At 46.3% G+C, this 23,686-nt stretch overlaps 1 protein-coding gene across 13 annotated transcripts in view; it reads right to left on the bottom strand.

The window, feature by feature from the left end:
- The window catches only part of TMEM8B (transmembrane protein 8B), a 36,458-nt gene that overhangs the window by 2,410 nt on the left and 10,362 nt on the right, over positions 1-23,686 (bottom strand). The window contains exons 1-13 of one of the 13 annotated variants that reach the window (XM_081279582.1): positions 21,876-21,948; positions 21,210-21,288; positions 16,366-16,485; positions 15,784-15,991; positions 9,395-9,528; positions 8,803-9,071; positions 7,859-8,184; positions 6,589-6,682; positions 6,275-6,398; positions 6,059-6,201; positions 5,707-5,885; positions 403-549; positions 121-237 (exon numbers count right to left, since the gene is read on the bottom strand). In XM_081279582.1, the coding sequence (XP_081135708.1) occupies positions 121-237; positions 403-549; positions 5,707-5,885; positions 6,059-6,201; positions 6,275-6,398; positions 6,589-6,682; positions 7,859-8,137 (1,083 nt within the window). In that variant the 5' untranslated portion in view covers positions 8,138-8,184; positions 8,803-9,071; positions 9,395-9,528; ... (2 more) ...; positions 21,210-21,288; positions 21,876-21,948. Of the gene's footprint in view, positions 1-120; positions 238-402; positions 550-5,706; positions 5,886-6,058; positions 6,202-6,274; positions 6,399-6,588; positions 6,683-7,858; positions 8,185-8,802; positions 9,072-9,394; positions 9,529-10,766; positions 12,466-15,783; positions 15,992-16,365; positions 16,556-21,182; positions 22,001-23,686 lie in introns of those variants that run through there. The other 12 variants (XM_081279581.1, XM_081279577.1, XM_081279572.1 and 9 more) reach the window with 12 other exon arrangements.

Genomic DNA, 23,686 nt, shown 5'->3' on the forward strand with positions numbered 1-23,686 from the left:
ATGAACAGCAGGTGGTAACAAGAATCCATGCCCACCTTAAACTGAGAGCAGATGGCCAGGGCCCTACATCCAAGTCTTCCTCCCTTGCCTCCCAGCACACACAGCCCTCCCAGCCCTTACCCAGGCTGTGGCCAAGATTCCCAGAGCGAAGAGACTGGGTCCAAGCAGGTTCCAGAGTCCATGTCGGTCAAGCTGCAGAGCCATGGACAGCAGCATAGCCCCCAGTAAATACAGCACCTAAGGAAAGAGGACTCCAGGGCTGGGCTAATGCCAACTGACAGCACTCTAGGGACTGGGCCAGAATGGACAGAGGTACTTGGAAAATCCCCCAGGGAGAAGGCAGGAGTGGGTTTCAAGTAGATTTTGGCTATGGTTGTCCCCCAGGGCCCAATCCAGACTGACCTGCTTTACCACGGGCTGTAACCGAGCCATGGCAATGACAGTGACCCACACAGACATTAGGGAGCCCAGGAAATCACAGAACTGTAGCACATCGTAGTCCATGATGCAGAAAACCACAATGCCTGGCTGGTCACAGGCATGATAGAACTGGAGGAAGAAATGACAGTTGTTAAAGGAACTTGGGGCCAAGATCTAGGCTAGGTCTACAAAACTAGAGAAAGAGGCCACACAGGGGTGGTATACTGCTGTCAGAGAAGCAGAAGGTGAGAGGCCACAGGTGAGAAGAACCAGGAAATGCCCAACTCCCCACTCCTGAGAAGAATGTGGTAAGGAGGCCAGGTCTGCCTCATAAGCCATAAGCATCTGGAAGTTTTGACCTTGGTCCTCGCCTTCTAAATCTTTCCACTTCTGGAATATGCTGTGAAGCGTGCCAGGCCAGGAATAGGGGAGCACACATCTCTCAAGATGAGGTCAATCCCTTCCCTCTCTCCTCATGCTCATCATAGGTTCCATCAATAATCGCCATCCCTGGCCCATGCTTTGGGTCTAGCTCTGGCCTCTTTGAAAGCCTAGACCCGCCAATTCCCTTAAATGTTCCAGTTTCTCCTGATAGATTGATCAGATTATGAAATGGGCTTCACTTTCAGGATTTGCACACACTGGCTTTCTTCATCCCTTCCCAACCAGTGCCAAGGGGAGCACACAGTAGGCAAAAAGGCAGTCATCAAGGCCACGGAGAACAACATGCTGCTTCACACCACAGGGAACAATATGGGGAAGGGACAGTATTCACCTGTCATACACTGAGGAGAATTAATGTTTGACTATGCCTGAGATTTGTTTATTTTTCAGATTTTTCTCTTACACATGCTGATTAATTGTTGATTGATTTTGTTCTTAAACAAATCAACATTTTTATCTTTTTCTATTTTAGCTATAAAAAACTGATTATTCTCCACTTCTAAGACCAGATTGTAAGCACTACAGCCACCAAATTACCCAAACTATTTCACATTTTAGTGTTTTTTTTAAACATCTTTTTATATTTCAGGCTTAACTAAGCATTTGCTTCATATACATGACTTTCAAGTATATACAAAGGAATGTCCCAGAGTGTCTGGAAGAAGAACTTGTAATGAATCATTTGATCAAAAATAAAGGAAGATACAGATCAGCAGTGTTGAATTAACTAAATAGTGACTTTCTCTAGGAATTTCTATGCACTGAAAAAAAAGACTCAGGGGAATGCATATATTGTCTCTGGAGTAGAGATGTTTTAGAGAAATCATCTCACTGATATTCTGTGAATAGAATTCTCCTAATACAATAAAAAGTCATAGTGATTGTTTCAGGTTGTGGAAAATCCACAGGAGTAGAGTTAAATTAAATTGCCATGTGAGGGAATTGTTCCATTGAAATGTGTGGGTTTATTTTTAGATTGGTATTTTTTGTCAACAGCAATAAAAAGTGGTAGAAATGACACAGAAAAACAGGAATTTAAAATTTTCCATTACAAACTGGATTCTATTAAAATAATTCTAATCCAAATTAATCGACTTTCTCAGATTTGGATACTATATATGAGGATATTTGTATGTTTTATTTCTTAATTGGTACAGTTATACATAATAGTGGGATTCACTGTGACATATTTATACATGCACATAACATAATTTGGTCAATCTAATTCCTCTTTCACTCCTCTCCCCCTTTTATACTGGTCTCCCATCTATTTTCAAGAGTTTCGTGCCCCCATCCCACCTTCTTTCCTTTGTTCTCTCTAGTGTCCAAATCAACCCTTGATCTTATAAGTCAAACTTATTTTATTTAACATAATATTCTATCTGAAGTAAATTTGGGAAAATTATCCTAAATTCTTTTTTCTATACAATTTAACATTTTTATAGTATAGTTCATCTAATGCTCCAAAACAGGGTACTCAGGTATCATACATACCATGCACACATTGGGATACTTACACTAAGCATATACTGTAACTTAACTGTCACTCTCATTTTTTTGTTTCCTAAATTCATTTTCTCTTGGAAACACTTTTGGGATTTTGCTAAGGGCCAATGAGAATTACATGTGGCAGGTCAAGGAACTGAAGAGGTAATGAGAGGGTGGGCTTGCTGCCAGGATGTCAGCAATCAGCAAGGAAGGCTGCACAGCCCACGATGTGGGCTCTAACTGGGCCTTTTGGGATCTGATTATAAGTAGCACTGTGAAGGATCTGTGGCTTGCACCGAAGGGGTGAGCATTGCACAACTGCAGTGTTCTTCCTGGTTTGGTTTGGTATATCATTTAAGAACTGGAGAAGGGCTAGGGATGTGGTGCAGTGATACAGTACTCGCCTAGCATGTATGAAGTCCTGGGTTCAATCCCCAGCACTGAAAAAAAAATTTTAAAAAATTATCACACTGGGGCTGTAGCTTAGTGGCAGAGTACTTGCTTAGCATGCCTGAGGCACTGGGTTCTATCCTCAGCACCATATAAAAAAATAAATAAACAAATAAAATAAAGGCATTCTATCCATCTACAATTACAAATTTAAAAAAAACTATCACAAGAATGTGGGGAGAACTACTAATCTAAGGTCATGAGTTTATATATGCCAGGATATCAGAAGAACAGAAGTCAGATTAGAAATTTATGAATAACTTCACTGTCCAGGATATCAGAAGAGCAATATATCTCAGTGATTATTCGTAAGGGACCTGGAGTCAGGCTGAATGAGAATCTAGGCTCTACCATTCACCTTCTCTCAGACAAAGTATAAAACTTTCCTTCATCTACAAAAAGTTAAAATTAAAAAAGAATAAAAAGACCTACCTATTATATAGTTCTACTGTAAGGATTAAATTAGCAGAGTGTGACACAACACATATTCAGTACATATAGGTCTTTTTGCTGTTATTATCTGAACTGTTTGGCTACATACAAAATCAACAGCAATCTGTGGCCTGTTTTTCCCCCCATATTTCATATCTGTAAACTTTTGAATTATAAACCTGCTCTCTGCTTCTGTGTCCTGGTTAGGAACCCATGTAACAATCCCAGGAGTATAGTATCCTAGATTTTAAGACAAGGAACCTGATTGTCATCTACTGCCCTGGTACTGTCAACTGCAACATGACCAATGCCTCCTCAAATAAACACAGCTGCAGAATGAAACAAGTCTAGACTCCTGAAAGAATGGGAAAGGAGAGACTATAGGGAACCTTCCCTGGAAAATGGATGACCAGGACCTCTCATTTTGGCCCATGTAATAAAAGAATAGGAGTCAGAGAAAGACTCCAGCCAACACCTAAAGCCAGAAGTTCTTCCTTACTCTCTTGCTTCTTGCCTGGTTTGAGAAAGTGGGAGCTCTCTCTCTCAGCACTCCTACTCGGGAAAAGAAGGTCTTTTGTTCTCAAGTCAACATGTCATTGAATCCAGAAAAGGAAAGGTCAGCCAGCTTAGAACACTCTGGAGCCAATGCCCAGGATACTTGTGCCAAGTCCAGGGGACTGAATATGCTCTCCCCACACACTCCACGCTCCTGACACACTGAAGCACTCATACCAGTTGTGAATCACATTCCACCTGCATGAAGCCAAGAGTGGGCTGGTGGAACAGCTGTTGCTACAGGATTTGGTGAGCAACAGTATGGAGGGCATCTGGTAATGAGAAAGGGAGACAGTGTCTAATATAAAAATAGAGTGAGTCACTATCAGAGCAGGCCTGAAAAGGGACCCAACCAAGAAAAACTGGGTCATGTTCTTTTCATGCAGTTTAAAGGGTCAAGGTCTGTCTGTGCAGCATGGTTGTAGCCCATGCTTCCTCAACCAGGGACCAGCATTGGGGGTCAGGTGGTAGGACCCTCAGTTTCAGCACATTGGACCTTTACTTTCTCCCAGATGACAAGTAGGTTTTTGTAATGTGGACATACGTCTGATCTAGTAATGCTGGACACCAGGGAGGCACCAATGGTTTCTGTGGTACCCTTGTTGCCAAGACATGAGGATAGTCTGAATCCCTCTAAGATTCCTGCAGTACTCATACTCAGGACCAAGTATCTGAGACCCAGGCACTCTATGTCACAAGATGCCAAGAACAGATGAGATGACAAGATCTCTAGATGTAGAATCTTGATGGGGCAGAAAGTCTCCTTGGGGGAAAATCACATTAGTAGATTCACTTCTCTACATTCCCTAATAGTACCTGAAATTTTTGTTTGTGATATGAACTTTTATGGTTAAGAGAAGTAGAAAAATTCAGGGGAGGAATCATGGAGATTTCATTATTGAGAATGGAGGGACTCCAAACTACAAATCTTTCTAGGTATGGTGGCATACATCTGTAGCCCTTCACTACTCAAAAGGCTGAGGTGGGAGGATCACTTGAGCTCAGGAGTTCCAGACAAGCCTGGGTAACATTGTGAGACCCCATCTCAAAACAACAACAACAAAATTCTACAAATCTGTATCAAAATGCACTCCTTTGAGCTGGGATTTTAGATCACATTGCCATATCCCGCGATATCTCAGGACCAAGTATCTGAGACCCAGGCTTTCCTACCCATTGTCCAATAAAGAGATCTCCTCTGCCTTCCAAAAGTTCCTATGAGAAGTCAAGAAGCCCATGGTGACTGAATGGGAGACACATCTTCATGTCCTACAGATGAACATGCTAAAGATAATAGAAATTCCCCCAGGATGATTGAGAACATGAGCACAAAGGAGCTAGAGCTCATATCAAGAAAGAACATGAGGGGCTGGGGTTGTGGCTCAGTGGTAGAGCACTTGCCTCACACCATACAACCCTGGGTACAATCCTCAGCATCACATAAAAATAAATAAATAAAAAATAAAGATATTGTTTCCCTCTACAACTAAAAATTTTTTTAAAAAAAGAAAGAAAGAACATGATGGTGAAGACTCAATGCAGAGATATGGGTAAAAGCATAGATTTCCTGTCCCCACCCAGAAGAGATCAGAGTGAAGGTATAGACATACTTCTGTATTGTCTCCTGGTCAGTGTGCTAAATAGAGTTGTCCTTGGCCCTCCAGAAGGACAGAGTATGGGGCAGCTAGAGTCTCACCCTGTTGTATTCAGTTGCAAACAAACAACTTTGTTCATTTTTACCCCAAGATCTTTACCAAAACTATCACTTTCAATGCATGCCATGGGAGGTTGGAATACTACTATAAAAGCCATCCTAAAGGTATGCATCCCCCAGCCTGTAGAGAACATGATGGAAATGCAGACCCTCATGTATCACTATGGACAAGAACATGGTAAAGAGACAGATGCATCACATACCGTTGAGAAGAACATGGTGAAGGTGTAGACGGCAGCTTCTAGCACATACCGGCTCCGAATGGCCAGGACCACAGGTGGCAAAAACATGAGGTTGCTCAGGCAGAGTAGGAGCGTGGACAGCAGCTGGAATCCATAGGTGAGTGCATCGGCACTGTCAGTACAGCCCCAGCCCCGCCACCCTGTAGGTAGGGAGGGCACAGGGTAGAAAACAGGAGGTAGCCACAAGTTCAGCAGATACTTCTGCTGGCCCCCAGAGTCCTAAGCCCATGTTGGGGCAAAGCATTTCCCCACTCCAAGCCACCTCCCAGGGTCAGGAAGGCCAGCATGCCCACTCCCTTGCCAGCATGCTCACCAGCCTTGCACTCGCAGGCTGCATATAGGTAATTGTGTGTACGCAACAGCTTGCACTGGCCGTAGGGTCCACAATCATCCACACACGGGGACAGGAAAGTGCGCAGCCGCACTTCAGCAGTTGCGTTGTGACACCGCACAAACCTGTACACACAATGACTGTTACCTGGAGCCGGAGTCTTCCCCACTCCACCCCCATCCACGTTGCACTGCTCACCGAGACCCTACACCACACAAGGAGCGGAGAGTCAGGAACCAGGTCCCTGTCTGTGGAAATGGGATACGTAGCCTGGCCACTCTGGAGGTGGCACTGACTGAGAGGAGGAAGCCAGCCAGGGACTCTGAAGAGGGAAGGGAGAGGAAAGAAGGAAGAAGCATGAGAGACAGGGAGGAGGAGCAGTCAGCCTGGAGTCAGGATCCAGGAGACTTCTACCCACCTATACCCACTGCCCAGAGACCCTGTCCTTCCTCCACACCATCTCCCACCAAGCCCAGACATCAGCCTCCTCTCCCTCCTACTCCTCACCCCACCTTTGGAACAGGTCACTGCAGCATCCCCCAGGCTCAGAGGCACCTCATGAGTCAGGCATCCGAACACTGTCACATTTTCTTGGCGCACAGAGCTCTGTAGGAACAGGTATTGAGATGAGGTTGTCAGATTCTTCAGGTGGGTCCACCACCTCCCACCAGACTCCTACACCAGCCACCCTTCCAGACCTCACTGGACCTCACTTAATCTAAGGCAAGGTTTGCCTGCCACTTTGGTCAGACTACCTCAGATCATTTATTTCAGAGACAGGATGACCAGTAGAAGTATGACCAGAGAAGAAGTGGCAGATAAAGAGAGATCTGAATACTAGGGGCCCAAGGCACCAAGGTTGTTTCAACTTTGGGGAATCTAAAGGGAAACATCAGAGGGCTGTTCAAATACAATAGGGATATAGTGAACACACCTCACCAAGATCAGATGTCAGTAACAGGGAACACTGTGCAGACAGACAAGGGCATTGAACTGAGTACTTTCTGCTCACTCTATAAACTAAAACTGCACTAAAAAAGTAGTTTATTAATTTAATTTTATTTATTTATTTTGATGCCAGGGACTGAACTCAGGGGCGCTCAACCACTGAGCCATATCCCTAGCCCTATTTTGTATTTTATTTAGAGACAGGGTATCACTGAGTTGCTTCGCACCTTGCTTTTGCTGAGGCTAGCTTTGAACTCAAGATTCTCCTGCCTCAGCCTCCCAAGCCTCTGGGATTGCAGGCATGTGCCATTGTGCCTAGCACGTCTATTAATTTTTTTAAAAGGACAGGGATAGATTTACTAGCTATGACTTCTGGGCAAGACAAAGATAAAAAAAAAAATCTTGCAGGCAGACTTTGACGGAATGTTAGAAACATCACTGGCAAAAGGAGCTACCCAAACAAGGACTGCCTGAGCCCCTCTTTACGGAAGATATGCAAGAAAAAATGAACAATTACCACTGGAGAGGCCCTCTGCATAGGCAGTCAGCCTACAAAAATGGAAACTCAGACCACTCTGAGTTGCCCTGGCTGACCCAGCCTGTTCTCAGCATGGTCAATATGCAGAGCATGCTTTCTGACCAAAACTGGACTGAGACAAGTTCTCTTAAAATGGGAGCATGGTCTTGTTGGATAGGTGGAAGTGACCCATTCAATAGCTTAGGTGGAAGCAGTCTAGACTGGCTTTTTGGAGGAAGCAAGGCCCTCCACACTGCTGACACCTTCCCCCTTCAACTCCCCCACAGGACAACCACTCCATTCTACACAAAGAGTACCGCATTGAGCTGGAGCTCTAGGCTGAGGACACCTCCACTGTCCAGAACTGGCAATAGCCTCAGGGCAAACACAGCTGGGCGCTCAGGTGGAAGAGCCACACTGGGTCCAAAGAAGATGTAGAAGTGGACAGAGAAGGTGTCCAGCTCATTGCGCAGAGTCGGGCGCACCGGCCAGCAGTGCTCAGGTGGAGATGTGGCCTCAGGCCCCTCTGCAGGAGTCCTCAGGGATGGTGGCTCTGGAGGAAGTGGTTGGTTGCCCAGTGATTGAGGCATGTTCATAGCAGCTCCAGGGACCAGGGCACGGGACAGACTGGGCTGTGGGCACTCTGTAAAGCAGAAGAAACCAGAGCTGACACCTGTAGCCCTCACAGCCCTACAGCCACACCACAAACCAGAACTGAGCCAGACAGGAATTATCAAAGGATATGAGGGGTAAGAACTAAAATATGATATCTCTTGGGAGTGTAGGGCATCCAGCTTGCAGGACAGGGTCCAGGTTTTCCCAGTGGACACAGCTAATATAACATCATGTTGAAGGAATCAAGGTCATCTGTCCCTCCCCTAAGGGCAGTGAAACACTGTTGAAACAGGTAACTAAGTATGACAGACCATCTCACTGAATTGCATAGACTTTGGCAATGATAGTATCCCCAGAAGTCCTAGCTGTTCCTGCCTACCCCAGGAAATTGAAAGAGGTTTAAATCAAGAAAAATAATGAAGAGTCATCAGCTATCTCAAGTCAGGTGCAAAACAATGATCTCAATGCCATTAATGATTTGGAGGCCCAAATTGTGGGGGCTTCAGGGAATGTGAAGAAACCTGGTTGGGATGGGGGAGATTGTAGAGATATGGCAGAGGGTCACTGAACGCAGCAATCCAGATCATTTCCCAGTCATGGATGTTTGTACAGGCTGAGTGACTGGGGTACATGTGAGGGTTCTGACCTTGTAGCCACACACATAGCTGGAAGCGGATGGTCCTGCCAGGGCCCCGGTATGATGTCTCCACACGCACGTAGACCCAGTGCCCCCAGGGGGGCAGTGCCAGCTCCAGCTGGCATACTGAAGCACCTCCACAGGCCACGGAGCTTGAGTTGTGCAAGGGTGGGGCCTTGGGACGTAGGCGCAGTGTCAGAGGGCAGGCAGACACCCCTCGGCCCCCCACACACACCAGCTGCGCTGAAACCCTGTAAGTAAAGCTGGGCACAAAGACCCTGGGCAGAGGAGAGGTTGGGGGCAAGAAAGGACAGTGAGGTGAGAGGGACACCAGAAGGAGGGAAACATGAGGAAGAAGGGAACGGGAGGGGATAGGAAACACAGGAGCATAGGTGGCCTTTTCAAGTCTTGCCCTCTATGCTAGAAAAGAGGAGGCAGGAATCCAACCCACCCTGGGGGTTCTGGGTCACCCAGCCATCTAGTTTAGCCAGAGGATGAACAGGACCAGGCAGGTGGCTGAGAAACCAAAACAACCCTGCCATCTGCTTAAGATCCAACAAGGAAGTGAAAGGGGGCCCAGTATAGAGAGTATCTGACTTACTTGTACAGGGCTGAGCGATTGTGTGGAAAAAGGGTTTGCTCTGAGGGTCGGCCAGGAACCAGTACAGCCACGTCCAGCAAACGCCGGACAATCAGCTGTGGTTGAAGGAGATACTGACACTCATCCTGGAGACCCTGAGACAGAAGCAAGGGTGGCAGGAGCAGGAGAGACAGCAGGGGTGCTAGTAAACCAAAGCTAAGGAATCTGCTAAATAGATAGAGAGAACCCTCCCTGCCCATCCCCCTCCCCTGTCCACCTGATCCCAGGGCTCTGACTGTGGTCTTTCTAAGCTCTGGTCCTTCCTGCCTGAGCAGTCATTTCTGATCTCCTCTGTCCTACCTGGGTCTTCAAAGTCTGCTGTGATCCTCAGCACTGACAGATTTGGGGACTTAAGCCCAAACCCACCCAATAATCAGGCCCTTGTGCTTCTCCCAACCCAACCCTCTCTCTTGAGCATTCCTATCTAGCCCCAGGATGCTGTAATTTCAAACCACCCCATTCCCTGACCAGAACACTGGCTCTCTGGGGGTGGGGGTCAGGGGAAGCTCACTCAAGCCTTCCTAGCCAACTCCCACCACCACCACCACCACCATCTGAATCATTCACTGCTTTTATGTCCCACCTTGTTCCTTCCCTTGTCTAGTTTCTGCTTCGATACTCCCAGTGAGGGTTACTCATCACCTCTCAGGCAACCTCCAGACTTTTTGTAACTTGAATACAAGAACCTTTGTTTTATTTTGTTTTTGTTCCTTCAGATATAAGGCCAAATGTAGTATACAAAATACATAATAAATGTCTGTTTAATAAATGAATCAATAGGGGCTGGGGTTGTGGCTCAGCAGCAAAGCGCTTGCCTCGCACGTGAGGCACTGGGTTCAGTCTTCAGCACAACATGAAAATAAATAAACAAAATAAAAATAAATAAATGAATCAATAGTGAAACATACCAGCTTGGGGCAGCTCGAACATTTTTGAAGCCAAAACTTATCATCCTTGAATCCCCTTCCCACCTCTCTGCCCTTGAGACCCACAGTTACACCTGTCTCCTCAGCCTGAGACTATTTATTCTGAAACTGGAGGACAACATCTCCCCCAGCTTATCTTGTCCTGGACAATTTACCTAGCCCATTCTTCTCTACTGCACTGACACCACCCCAGCCAACTGGGCCCCATTACTCCAGTGAACACAGTCCCATTTGTTATGGTTCCTCTTCTCCAGCATTTTCAGATACATAATTCTAAAAACCTAACAGTTAAGGGACAGAGTGGTCTCCTAATTTGTTTCCTATAATCTTCTGGAAAAATGGTCTTCTGCTGGCCCAAGAAAGTAAGGCCATGACCCACTTATGTGGTTATTCTGACCAGAACATACCTCCCAACCTTGTTCTGAAATAAAATTTCCAGGCCCTGACATTCCATTGAGTTTCATGCCATGGAATAACCTAGTCAAGATACTGACTCCCTGCCAAGTTCCATGAGGTTGGAAGGAAGCCTTGAGAGATGATAGCCAGAAGATCTCACTATCCTCTTCCTGGAACACAGAATGACATCCCCAGTGCCTAGCATGGATCTGGCATACACAGGGTGCTGAAGAAAAACAGCCATCAAATTGAAATAATAGCCATCAAGTAAGTTAAGTGTCAAAAGAGGGTTCTTCCAAAGAGCTACTGAACCAATCTAGTTGCTTCACAAATTTCCCTCTCTGATATACAAAGCACATGTCTGTCATTTATGGTGTCACACCCTAAGGATCAGAAATACTCTCAACAAGGCATTTCAGATGCCCCACCTCCAAAGTTGGAAATCACCACAAAAATCTTTCCGTGAGTGAGTCCTGAGGGTGGGGCTCATGCTCAGGAAGTAGCCCATTTCCTTGCTAGACAGTTCAGGGATATAAACACTGCTCCACATTTTGTTTGCTATTTGCTGTGGGCTTCAGTAAGGATCAGATGACATGACTTCTCTAGTTAAACCGGGCTCCTTCCTTCAACTGTAAAACATGCATGTCCAGCCCCTTCCCTCAATGTGGAATAGAAAACAAGAGAAGTTACAGGGCAGAGAAAGGGCCCAGAAGTCAGGTCCTCAAGAACTGACAAGGCAGAAACCATGTAAGAGAATTCAAACTAAATCAACAGACCAAGCCAACATTAACAGCCATGGAAGGAACAGGTTCAAAGCAAAGAAGCTCAAGAAACCAGAGAGTCAAAAATTAGAAGTATATGAGAAACAATCTGAAAGATCCTGGTGTGGAAGACAAGGTAGATGGATTCTGGAATGTCTTTGTATGGGTGAGCTGCATTTCTTTAAAAGATGGAAGATGCCCAAAGAAACTTGGCCTTCTCTGTGGAAATAGCCTATTATTGGCCCAGCTCCCTTGCCCACAGTTGTCAGCACCAATCAACAGGAAAGTAAATGATGGCCAGAGAGACTGCAAGGGGCAGAAGCAGAAGCAGGGAGACCATTTAGGAGTTTAACATGGTGACCCAGGAGAAAGCTAAGAGAAGGTACACTAAGAGTGGAAATGGAGAAAAATGGAAATGAAACACTTCAGAAGTTGAAAAAATTTTTTTCTTTATGGATTGGTTATGGAGAAAATAAGAATCAAGACAGTGACGTTTACTAAGAAGATAGCTGGAAAAAGAAGAGGCTTGGATTGTAAGAAGTGAAATGGGAATCAAAGAGTTTTTTACCTTTAACTTTGCTTTGATTTGTACATAGTAAGCTTGAAACATTTCTTGGACATCCAATTGCAGATGCCAAATAAGCAGTTGAAAATTGAGTTTGAGATTCAAAGAAATTAGGACTGGCTGCCTACTCTTAAAAGGCATTAAACTCATAGATGATATTTTAAACAATTGTGCTGGTTACACCAAGCAAGAGAATAAAAAAAACTAAAAAGGAGGTGTTCTAGGACCATTTATTGGGTCACTACAGTACATACAGATCAAGCAGAGAAGCAGCCAGGAAAAGAGAAAGAGAGGGGGTCGGGGGTAGTGGGAAGGAGAACAAGGACAGTGCTATAATGTTACGAAGGTCAAGAGGAGAAAGTACTTCAAGAAGGAAAGAGTAATATAAGAAACTAGTTAACAGCTGATTACAAGTTAACTCTGAGGAGAGAAACTGGGAACTGGGAGGAGGAAAAGGGAAGACTTACTTTTCACTGTACACCTTTTGTACCATTTGAATGTTATACCAGATGCATATATTACCTATTTGAAATATATAAATACAATAACTTAGAAGGAGGAGGAAAAACAGCAAAGGTACTATTAGTAGACTTGAACCACTTCAGGTGAGATTGAGTCATACTTAGTCCTAGTTAGTGGATCGAACAGGTTCTTTTCCTTCTTTGCTTTCTTTTTGGTTGTTTTCTTTATTTCACCTTTTATTTAGTTTCAAATTTTAGACCCAGAAGAGGAAGGCTTTGAGGAGAACCTACACCCATCCATGTAGGAGAACTTTCTCTTTATGAAGTATCCTTATGAGTCATTTGGGTGCCAGCTGAAATCTACAAGCCAAAGGCCAGCCTCTCCAGGCAGGCTGGCAACTAGGCACTGTAGAACGAACACATTCTTCAAGACAGGAAAGGCAAGGAGATTGGGAACAGAGGGACAAGACAGAAGTGGTTGATATGAAGAAGGCAACAAGGGAAGGAGGAGAAATGAAGTCAGTTTGGGATATAAGAGTTTGAGAAGGTGGTAGGAGGGCAAAAAAAATTGCCAAGGCTCCACCATGGATCAGACAATGTGCTGGGTACTAGTAATAAATAATGCAGATATGGGCTCTAGCAGAATGTGGGACTGGAGCTCAGAAGAGCAGCCTATACCAGATAAGTTACTTCCCTCTTATAACCTTTCCAGGCTCCTTGACAGTCTCAGGATACAGTTCAAACTTCTAGGCCCTTCAAGAGATGACTTCCATTAACCCCTCCACCTTCCTCACCCAACCTAACACCCGGCCCACACTGAACTACTCCAGTTCTCCCTTCTGAACTTTGGCCTATGTTACTCCCATTATATGGAATGCCTTCCCTCCTCATCCTTAGGCCTTACTTCCTCTAACATTTGCCAAATATCACCTCCAACAAACTCTCAAACTGAATTAGCCATTTCTCCTTTGTCCTCTTAAAAACACTTCCTGTATCTCACCAAAATATATCTTATTTACCCCAGTGTTCCCAGCACCCAACACAAGGCCTAGTACAAGCAGGTGCAAAAGGACTAAGGAATAAAGGCTATCTGAGCTTATCCCCAGAGTTGAGGAAGATCCTAGAAACAACACTGCCTTTTCATTGTTGGAACTCTTTAGCTCTCACCTAAGTCTATTCCTGATTCCCCATAACTTCCTGTGTTTGATGAGTCTCACAGGAAGTCAGAACAACCATGGTACAAGGACTACACAAGTAGAGAGGATGGAGGAATGTTCTGGGCATAAACCCATGGGTTTGAGTGTGGAAAACTAGCCATGGTATGGAGAGCTTGGAGGTGCATATAAGAGTTCAGATGGCAATCAAATTCTTAGAAGGATCACACACAACTAACCTCTAGAGCAGGACTGGCTAAAGAGTTACATCTTCTTAGTGTCTAAACTTTTTGCCACCTCATGAGCAAGAGCTGTGCCCTTTCCCCCTAGTCACATTGCAGCCTGGGAGCCCTGCTGGCTGAGGCTCCAGCTACAGTAGCAAGGACTTGTTCTAAATAGAAGTAAATAAGCATGGCAGACCTGGTTCTTTTCTTATTACCCAGCTCCCTTTAATCTGAGCACTTTGAATCATGCTTTAGGTTTAGAGCAGCCTTTCTCTGTACTACTATCTCTGATTCCCCATTTTCCCAATTTGGCAGCCATAAGAAACCCTGTCCACTTCTACTCAGGCCACAGCTGCCATAATCCCAGCCCAGGACTAAGCCCCAGGATCCTCTGCTCATTTAGGAAGATTATGGATAATTAGAGAAGGGATTGAAGAGTCTCCCCATCAGTTCTCAAAAAGCAAGTCAAGGATCAGAGTTGGGATTAGGAGCAGATTCTTTGAGATTTGGCCAAAGACCCATGAAGACATTCCTCCCTGGTTCTGATATAGCTCAAGGCCTACCTAGAGCCCAGAGCCTTTTCCAGGTAAGCTTCCAGCCTGAACTCATTCAGAAGGCTCCCAGGCTCTCTTCCTCATCACTCTTAGGAAAACTAGGCCTATTATCGAGGCCTCCAGAGGCTACCTCATTCCTAGTTCATGTCTCTGCCAACAACAGAGCCAGTGTACTTGTCCCTGTGCAATTCACAGCTCATTCAAAGGCATTATTAACACATGTTCTTAATGCTGGACTCCAACAGGAAGTGAAGAGGTGAGTCTGACACAATCACTGTCTCATTCCTCAAGAAACTTATCCTGGAGAGATATATCAAAGTCAAATATTGACCTGGGTGGAAATTTCTTCCCCTCCCAATTATCAGTGACCAAATTCCACCAGCTTTCTTATTCTATAATGTCCTGTTCTTTAAATATTTGCTCTGCTCATGCTTTGACCTTTGCCCTTACTAACAGCCCCACACATATGGCTATCCCACTCTGACAATGTCCAAATCATCATGCCCTCCCCCCTTCTCCAACAAACAGGAGTAGGAAACTTACAACTCTCCTTACAACTGCGAGGAAGCCCAGCCAAACACATGAGAGTGGCAGGAAAACTCTGTGACGTTTCCTTCCTCTCCCAACCAGAGAAGCACCCTGACCTTTAACCTGCCCTTTAGACTTTAATAATCTCTGCTTTGTAAAATCAGTGCTGATATTTAAATGAAATGAAAGCCAAGTCATAATGGACACTGGCCACCCAAAATCTCCTTTTAACAAAAGAGGGCTTCTCTTATGGTTTCCACAGGGTGAGGAGTGCTGTCTGAAACTATGATGGATGAGCAACATACTCCCTCTTATTCTAGAGATTAGGCTGTGAACTAAGAGAGACTTCAGGGATCTCACCAGCCAAAATGTAAACAAGATCCTAGAAACAACACTGCTAAATTTATACAGCAGATTTGACCAGTGCTGAATTTGTACAGCAGATTTGACTGGTCTCTTGTTGACTTCTGGTCACCTTGATTAACCCTAGTGAGTTCCAATAGGAAGGGACACTACACCCCAGTGCCAGAACCTCTAATTCCAGGTTATGGACTTTGTCTTCATTTTCCTGGAACCACTATATCTCCCTAAGGCTCCCAAGTTGTATCCTACAGACTATCTCACCAAATGACCTGCTGGCCTGAAGCCATGCTCTACCACAACCACCCTTGTGCTGCTGCCCACCCTGGCTTAAGATTAGTGACTGGTAGCCCATGCAATAAATTCAGCAGAGATGGAGAGGCAACTCTGATCCCTCCAGCCCTGGGCAATATACACCCACCTTGACAGAGATGTGGCCATGCGCCTGGGGAAGGTGGGCAGCCAAGAACCAGTCCCCAGGTAACGGGCTGCTGACGTTAAAGATGCCTGAGGTGCGGTTGGGCAGTGTCCAGCTGAGGGTCAGTGAGAAAACCCCGGGCACGGCTGTGTCCCCTGGGAAGTGTGTATGCAGGGGATTGATGACAGGGGGTGCCCCGGACCGGAAGTACCTGAGAGACCAGAATTAGGAGAGAAGGAAAGCAGACAAGGGAATAGGAGATAGGAAATGGGGGAAAGAAAGGAGAACTGTAACTCATCATCAGAAAAACAAATGGATTCCCTATACTGACCCATATAATAAAGTGGTTCCAGGTTAGAAGTTCAGGCTATAAGGGGAAAAGGGTCAGCTCAGTTGCTCACACTATTATACAGTAGTCAGGAAGTAGTTAGATGACAGAGTTCACGGCCCTCAGTCACACTCCAATATGGATAAGGGTCAAGATCAGGGTCAAGAGATCAGTTTACATACTCATAAAGTCACATTTTAGTTTGGAAAGTGTTCTGGATTTAGAAGGGGAAGTGGGAGGGCAACCCAGACACTTACACAGTCACACTTTGATCTGGGCAGTGATCCCCAAAGGTTCCTCCCTGCTCCTTGAATATGATGAGGTTCCAAACTGCCAGGAATGTGTCTTCAGGAACATGGAAGTGGAAGAGCTCGGTGCTGGCAAAGGAGCGAAAAGGACTCAGCTTTCGGGGTGAGCAGGTAGAGTAATCAGTCAGGAAAAGGCCTCCTAGGAAGTAGGAGAAAGAGAAAAGAGCAGAACAGAACAGAGGGCATTTCCATTAGGCATGCCAGTCACCCTAACCATAGCACCAAATCAATAAATGCTCTCCTCCAAGCCAGGAAGTAGATCTCACGATGCCCTAGTAAGCATTTGGTATAATCCTTACAGGGACCTTGTTAAGAAGGAAAAAGAAAAAATATCTTATTTTACAAATAAGGAAACTGAGGCTCCTACCTAGACCAAACTGAGGATTTAAAACCAAGGCCCTTTAGATAATCTACAGCTGCCCCCTTACTTAGGAGCCATTGTTTTCTTCTTACCAAACCTAACAACCTAACAAAACAGAGGTATAGAAGGGGTGTGTGTGTGTGTGTGTGTGTGTGTGTGTGTGTGTGTATGTGTGTTGGCGTGGGCTCTTAAGCCACTGAGCAGGCTAAAACTCCACCTGTGGGGCCTGGGAGTCAGCATGGAACTGTGTAACTTCCTTGTTTATTTTCTGCCCCTTTCTGTTCCCTGGTGGTTAGGAGCAGAAAAATCCCTCAGAAGCTTCACAAGAGCTGTCTGTATACTAGCTCAGAGCAGGAGAAGGGAGGGGAAGGTGCGGTGAGGCTGCAAGGGGGCCTGCTTGGGTGGCAGAGGCAAGAACAGGAGCTGGCAGACCACCAGCAGAGTGCCCAGGAAAAGAGAGTCATCAGGCCCTCTAGGGTTAGAGTAAGCAGCCAGGGGTGTTTACCCTGAGGGAGGCCCTGTGAGGCAGTCATTTGGTGACCCAGTGGAATCTCAAACCACTTGGGAATATTCAGAGCAGACCAGGCTGGGAGGTGGGGAGGAAGTGGTCATCTCTAGCTGAAATACCGAGATACCTGATCATAGTTGTCAGGAGCAGAGCCAAGGTGAGCAGGAACGTGGTGTCAGCACCATCCAAGCCAACATGTGGGGACTAGGACTGCTGTGGTGATGAAGATAACCCAGCAGTTTATCTGGATAGAAAAAGAGGGTTCTCAAAGACAGGCAAGGTCTTCCAGAGTAAAGCTCTAGGGAGTTTGACCACTCTGGAGACTTCCAGACCAGTCCCCATAGAAGCCGAGTAGCATGTCTTAATGACAAGTGAGAAGGTGGGGAAGTCAAGCATTTTCAGGACAGAACAGGGGTTAGGGTGGGGAGTTTCTGGAAGGGAGTTTTCAGGCAAGCAGGAAATATCAAAAGGGTGTAAATCTGACAGTCTCTAAAGACAGGAGACACAAATTCCCAAAATGTTATTTCCTTGAAATAATAAAGAAAAAGGCATCTAGAAAAGCATGGCTACTGAAGGAGGGAACATGGTAAAGGTTGGCCCCACTAAACTGAGGCAACTTTAAAAGAGTCACAGACACTCCAGAGAGTTTCCCTATATAGGTAGAGGCCACTGCTCTAAATTGGTCTGTGCTCATCCTCAAAGGTAATGGTTACACTCAAGCACTACTCTTTCCAGTTCCAACAGTATCATCAGTTTCAACTATCAGCAAAGATCTGTCACCTTGCAAGCTGAGCACTGCCCAGGAACCCAGAAAGGCTCACAGCATAGCACTCAGAGAGCAATGGAGATGTATCCAAGAGTGATAAAGGGCATCAGGACCAACTGATGGGGAAGGCAGGTTTTCTAGGAGCCCTGGTTGTGACAACTGTGAAACAGAAGGCCTACAGCTGAAGAGCCTGGATTCTGTTTCAAAAAATAAGAGCTCTAGAGCACCCTCTGCTGGGTTTAGGGAAGGGCTGCTCCTGCTCAAAGCTGGTAGGGGAGCCTTTGCTACTCTTGTTGGTCAGTCCCTCAGACAGCTAGTGTAAACAGCAGCTTGTGACTTTTAGCAAACATGGATAGATGAGCACAAAGAGTCCTGGGATTTGAAAGATAGTAGTATGACCTGAAGAATTGGGGAACTAGTAAGCCATCCTCAAAGTGATTAGGGGCTGTGGAGGTCACAGAATAGGCCGGTGGCAAAAAAGAGTGAGCAGCAGCTGAGAATGCTGGGAGGAACCTTGAAGTAGTTCTGGAGACACATCCTTGAGAAAGGGTCCACAGCTCCATTCACCCCAAGCTTTTATATGGGGCTTGAACAGGGCCTACCAGAGCTGTGCCAAAGAAGAAACATAAGTAAGGCCTTAGCCAAGATCAGATGATCCTGTCCTGATGTCCCAGTACTTTTATGATGAAGCTAAGGAGATTTACCACTACTGACCCCTGCACATACACTCACATATGTGCACATGCATGCATACACACACATACACATACATGGAGGCTGACACTGCTCCTAACAGCACTAGGTAGAACAAAATAGAATTTTAATGTTTATATTATATACTTATATACATACATACACACTTACATGCTGGAGATTGAACCCAGGGGTGCTCTACCACTGAGCTACATCCCCAACCCTTTTCTATTTTGAGACAGGATCCCTCCAAGTTGCTGAGACTGGCCTCATACTTGCAATCCTCCGGCCCCAGCCTCCCAAGTCACTAGAATTACAGGCATGTACTACTACACCTCACCAAAAGATCATTTCTCAAAATGACAAAGCATGCCCAGGTTATCAACCAGAGTCAGCTAAACCCAAGGAATGACCCAAAGATCAGAGACAGAATCAGAAGATCCAGAAAGTAACTTCCATTCCTGAAATGAGATTGAAGTCAACAATAAGCATTTGTGCAGTCCTATACTATGATGATCCTATGACACTGACAGTTTCTCTTCAAACAAAGCCCATCACCACCACTAGGTCACAGAGCACCCATGAATGCCAGGTCACAATTGTCAAGGCACTGGCTAATAACAGTACTAAGGGAAGCCCCACCTGCTGTTGGGCCTATTTGGAATTCTTTCCCAGTTTCATTATAATTCTCCCCAAAGCAGTGAACCTGCTTCTAGGCAATCATATTTTTATCCACAACTTTCAGTCCTGTACACTGTGGCTTGCAGTCGCCCTCCTCCCCTAGCCAGCCCAGTGGGCTCATGAACAAAGAAACCCTGGTGGCAGGGATAGAAGCTATGGATTAGGCTAACTAACCAGTATGGGTTCCCTCATCAAAACTGAAAAGCTGACGGGCTGCTGACTCTGCTGAGTGCCCAACTTGCCAAATGTAACAATCAACACTGAACCCCATCTTCCTCAATGATTCCTTCCTTCTAGGAGATGAGCTGGAGACCAGTGGATTAGTTCTATATATTGTGAACACTGTCTTCAACCTAGGAACCATCTACTTCTAAAGGTAACACTTCAGTGATAAGTCTGTACAAGCAGCAGATAGAGATGAAGAGGTTTATGCATGAACCACATGTCCCCTCATGCTCACACAAAAACATAGGCACTCTGAGGACACTTGGGTTACGCCTACCCCACAAAAACCTGTGCTTATACTCATCAACACACAAACATATACAAACACTGCACATGCCAATATTCTTACAAATCCCTCAGTTAACACACAGCATATAAATGTGCAGGCATCTCTGCAGGGTCTGTGACCTTTGGCTTGCATTGATCTCCTCAGGTCTATACACTAAACCAGACTCACAGAGCTCAATGAAACCCACCTTTACCCACAGCTGTTCTGTTAGCTGTTATTGCCAAAGACTCCACTAGGCACATCTCCATGTGATCTAGAGTGCCATCATCCAGCAGAGGTAGTTAGAAGTTGAGGCCATGAAGACTACAGTCATTTCATTATGGAGCCACTGATATGGCAAATCCCCTAGGCCAGGACCCCTTCTTCCTCCCTCATTCCACCCACTAAGAAGCTGGACCTCTTAGTAGCCAAGTTACTTTCTGGGCTAGATGGTGGCCCCAGGTTGAAAGTTGATAAATAATAAACAGTTCACTGATGAAGCCCCTTTGTAGGCAGACTGGGGAGAAGAGAGGTTGTACTTTGAACCTTTCCTTACTTCATCTTGTTTCCTATTCAGTGTACATTGCAATGGGGTGAGAAGGGGGAAACACTAGTAAGGACAGGATTTAGGAAATCTTTTTCTAGCCCCAGCACCATTTATAAATGATATGACCTTTAACAAATTGCTCCCTCACTGAGCCTCAGTTTCCCCATCTGTAAAACAGCCTCTGGGTTTCAACCATGCTCTAAAACTATCAAGAATTATTCCTAGGCAAATCAAGCTTGTTTGGAAAAAGACTCACTACAAGAAGAAAGCTCATTATATTGGCAACTAATCTAGGTCCATCTATTTGCTACATGTTATCTTTAATACTCTGCACTGAGTACATCCAATATCTCAAAGGTTTAGGCCATATCTTCTCAGAGTGGACTAGAGGCTTCTGATACAAGGTTATGTCTTCCCCTATCAAACTTTGACAGAAGGAGGAGCAAAGCCCTCAAGACTTCCCTGGGAAAGTCAGAATCAAGGGGGGTCAAGATGGACACCAGCAGAGAAAACCTTTAAGTCTCTGTTCTAGGGACTCTTAGCCACTTGCTGAGTCTCAAACCCAGTTCCACTCTTAATGCTGCCAATTCCTCTGTTGTATAAACCCTCTCTCCTCCCTATTTCTCCCCACTTCTTCCCCAGAGATCTAGCTCCCCAGGTCCCATCTCTCCTGAATCTCTCCCAGCCCACCCAGCCCTACTGGAACCCCATCCTTGCCTCAATTTTTCCTGCTTCCGCACTCACCAGCCCCTGGACCAAGGACAGAGAACAGCAACAACAGCAATAGGGCTGGCGGCAGCTGGAGCCCAGACCTGAGTCGAGGCTGGGAGAGGGGCAGAGTATGAGAGGGGCGGGGGGCCAGCGGGAGAGACTTGGGTAAACACAGAGATGAGGGCAAAGGCTGAGATAATGGATTGGGCTGAGCTGAGCACTGGGGCTTGAATAAGGGCAGGGGGTGTGATGGAAGGTGGGACTGTGCTGGGGACCTGAGCAAGGGCCGAGGTTGGGTCAGGGACTTAAGCGAACCCTGGGAATGGGGTGGGGGCAAAGGCTGGGCTAGAATTTGTGACAGATTGTGAAACAAGAGCCGAGGCCGGGATGAGAGCCAGGCCAGGGACAAGGACTGGGACTGGAGGGGGGCCCTCGATTGGGACCCGGACCTTGGCATTCGCTGGGACCCAGACCCGGGTTGGGACAGATTTGGGAAATGGGGCGAGGGCGGGGCCGGAGGCCAAGACTGGGATTGGGATAGGATGAGGGGCCGGGATAAGGGCTGGGCCATGGCCCGGGGCGGGGGCGGGGCCGGACTGGCCAAGGCGGGACGCTCGCAGAGCTGACCCGCGGCTCCGCTCCCCACCCCCTAGGGGTGGCCTCCGGTGTCCTCGAGGGCCTGGGGCCGGGGTCTGGGACCTGGGTAGGAGTTCAGGCCTGGGCGACTCCGGGCTGCGCTGAACCGGCGATAACCAGGCCCCGCGGCGGCGGCCTGGGCCTGACGTCGTATGACGCTCCGCCCCTGTCCCAGTCCGATTGGTCTCTCTCAATAAAGCCCGCCCCCTGACCAATTCTACTGGTCTTTAACTTAGTCCTGCTGGGTTTCGAGAACAGACTCCGCCCAGCCCAATTCACCTGAGACCTTTCCCTTCTCGCTCCTACAACTGAGCCCGTTGACCCCCCAGATCGTCACAGCCCCCACTGAACACCTCACAGATTCTCACAGGAACCCTAGAGGGACCCTCACAAATCCAGACTCCCCACGGATGTACCCACAATATCGACACATCCTACCTAGAGACTCGCTGAAAACCCCCTTAGCAGGTCCAATGTAGTCCCCTCAGGAAACCGCAGCCTCGAGAAAGATGTTTAGACTGCCATTTGGCATGGAGAATACTGGGCGTTCTGGTTGTCCTGGTGACCGATCCCTCCTCTCCCGGCCCGGATTCTAGGGGTTTCAGTCAATCCCCTCCCTCCTTGACCCTGGACCCGCTCTTCCTTATCGCCACTCCCCAGGTAAGGCAAGAGTCCCTTTGCGAAGGTCTGCGGATGTTCAAGTCTCCCCAAACAATACACTTTCAAGCAAGGCCTTTCACTTTTCACCTCCTGCAGTCGGGCTCATCCACAACCAAGATCCTCTCTTGGGATCGACACTTTCCTCTTCAATCTACCATAATTTCCTGATCTAAGGACAACAACCAAGCCAAAGCCCAAAGGTATGTAGTTTCTCCAATGGTTCTTCCCACCCAAACCTTCAACCTGTTCCCCTCCTAATACCTGTCCTGCCACCTTCTACTTTTCATCCTTCTCCTCCCCATCCCTCAGTCCCTCCTCCCCCTCTGGTTCCCTTTCCTTTCCTCCCATTCTTTAGTTCTCCAGCCTCCGGTTACTTTTCCTTCTAAGTGACTTTGAGCCTCTTCCCACTTATCACCCTACCTCTGTCACTACTTCCCGTCCCAAACTTTCCTTTGGAAAGGCTCTGATGGATTATGGGTTTTTTGTTGTTGTGTTGTTGTTTGTTTTTGTTTTGTTTTTTGTCTTTTGGTACTGAGGATTGAACCAAGGGGTGTTTAACCACTAAGCCACATCCCCAGCCCTTTTTTTTATTGTATTTAGAAACAGGGTGTCTCTGAATTACTTAGGGCCTCTCTAAGTTGCTGAGGCTGGCTTTCAACTCACAATTCTCCTGCCTCAGCCTCCCAAACTCCTGGGATTACAGTCATGTGCCACTGCACCCAGCTTCTAATGAGTTTAAGAAGTGATATATCTAGTGTCTCTGGAGCAAGGCAAAAAGTAGAGAGCAGAGAAAGTAAAGGCAGGAATGCTCAGTAGTGTTGCAAATGATAACAGACCTTGAATGGCACGGCAAAGAAATTTGGACTTAATCCAAATTTAAACTGAGTCATTGAATGCTTTTAAGCAAGGCAAGGCTAATGTTGGGTTTGTGTTGATTGGGTCAGGAAGAAGGACTACCTATCTGGGGCCTCCTTCCAGGAGGAATTAGGCAGCCCCATAGCATCCTATACTTACCCCAGCACAATATCAATTATTCCTTGTCATTGTTAGTTGACTTGTCTCTCCCAAACTCAGCTGAATCCAAGGCTTAGCACAGTGCTTGAGTAAAAGCATAAGATCAGGCTCTTTGCAAAAAGTGTAAGTTACATAAATGAATAAAATAATGGGTGAATGAATTAATATGCTGGGGGTGGCAGTACAGAGGCAAAGTTATT

This window comes from Spermophilus citellus, assembly GCF_964194105.1.
Source record: "Spermophilus citellus genome assembly, chromosome: 2".
Taxonomy (NCBI): domain Eukaryota; kingdom Metazoa; phylum Chordata; class Mammalia; order Rodentia; family Sciuridae; genus Spermophilus; species Spermophilus citellus.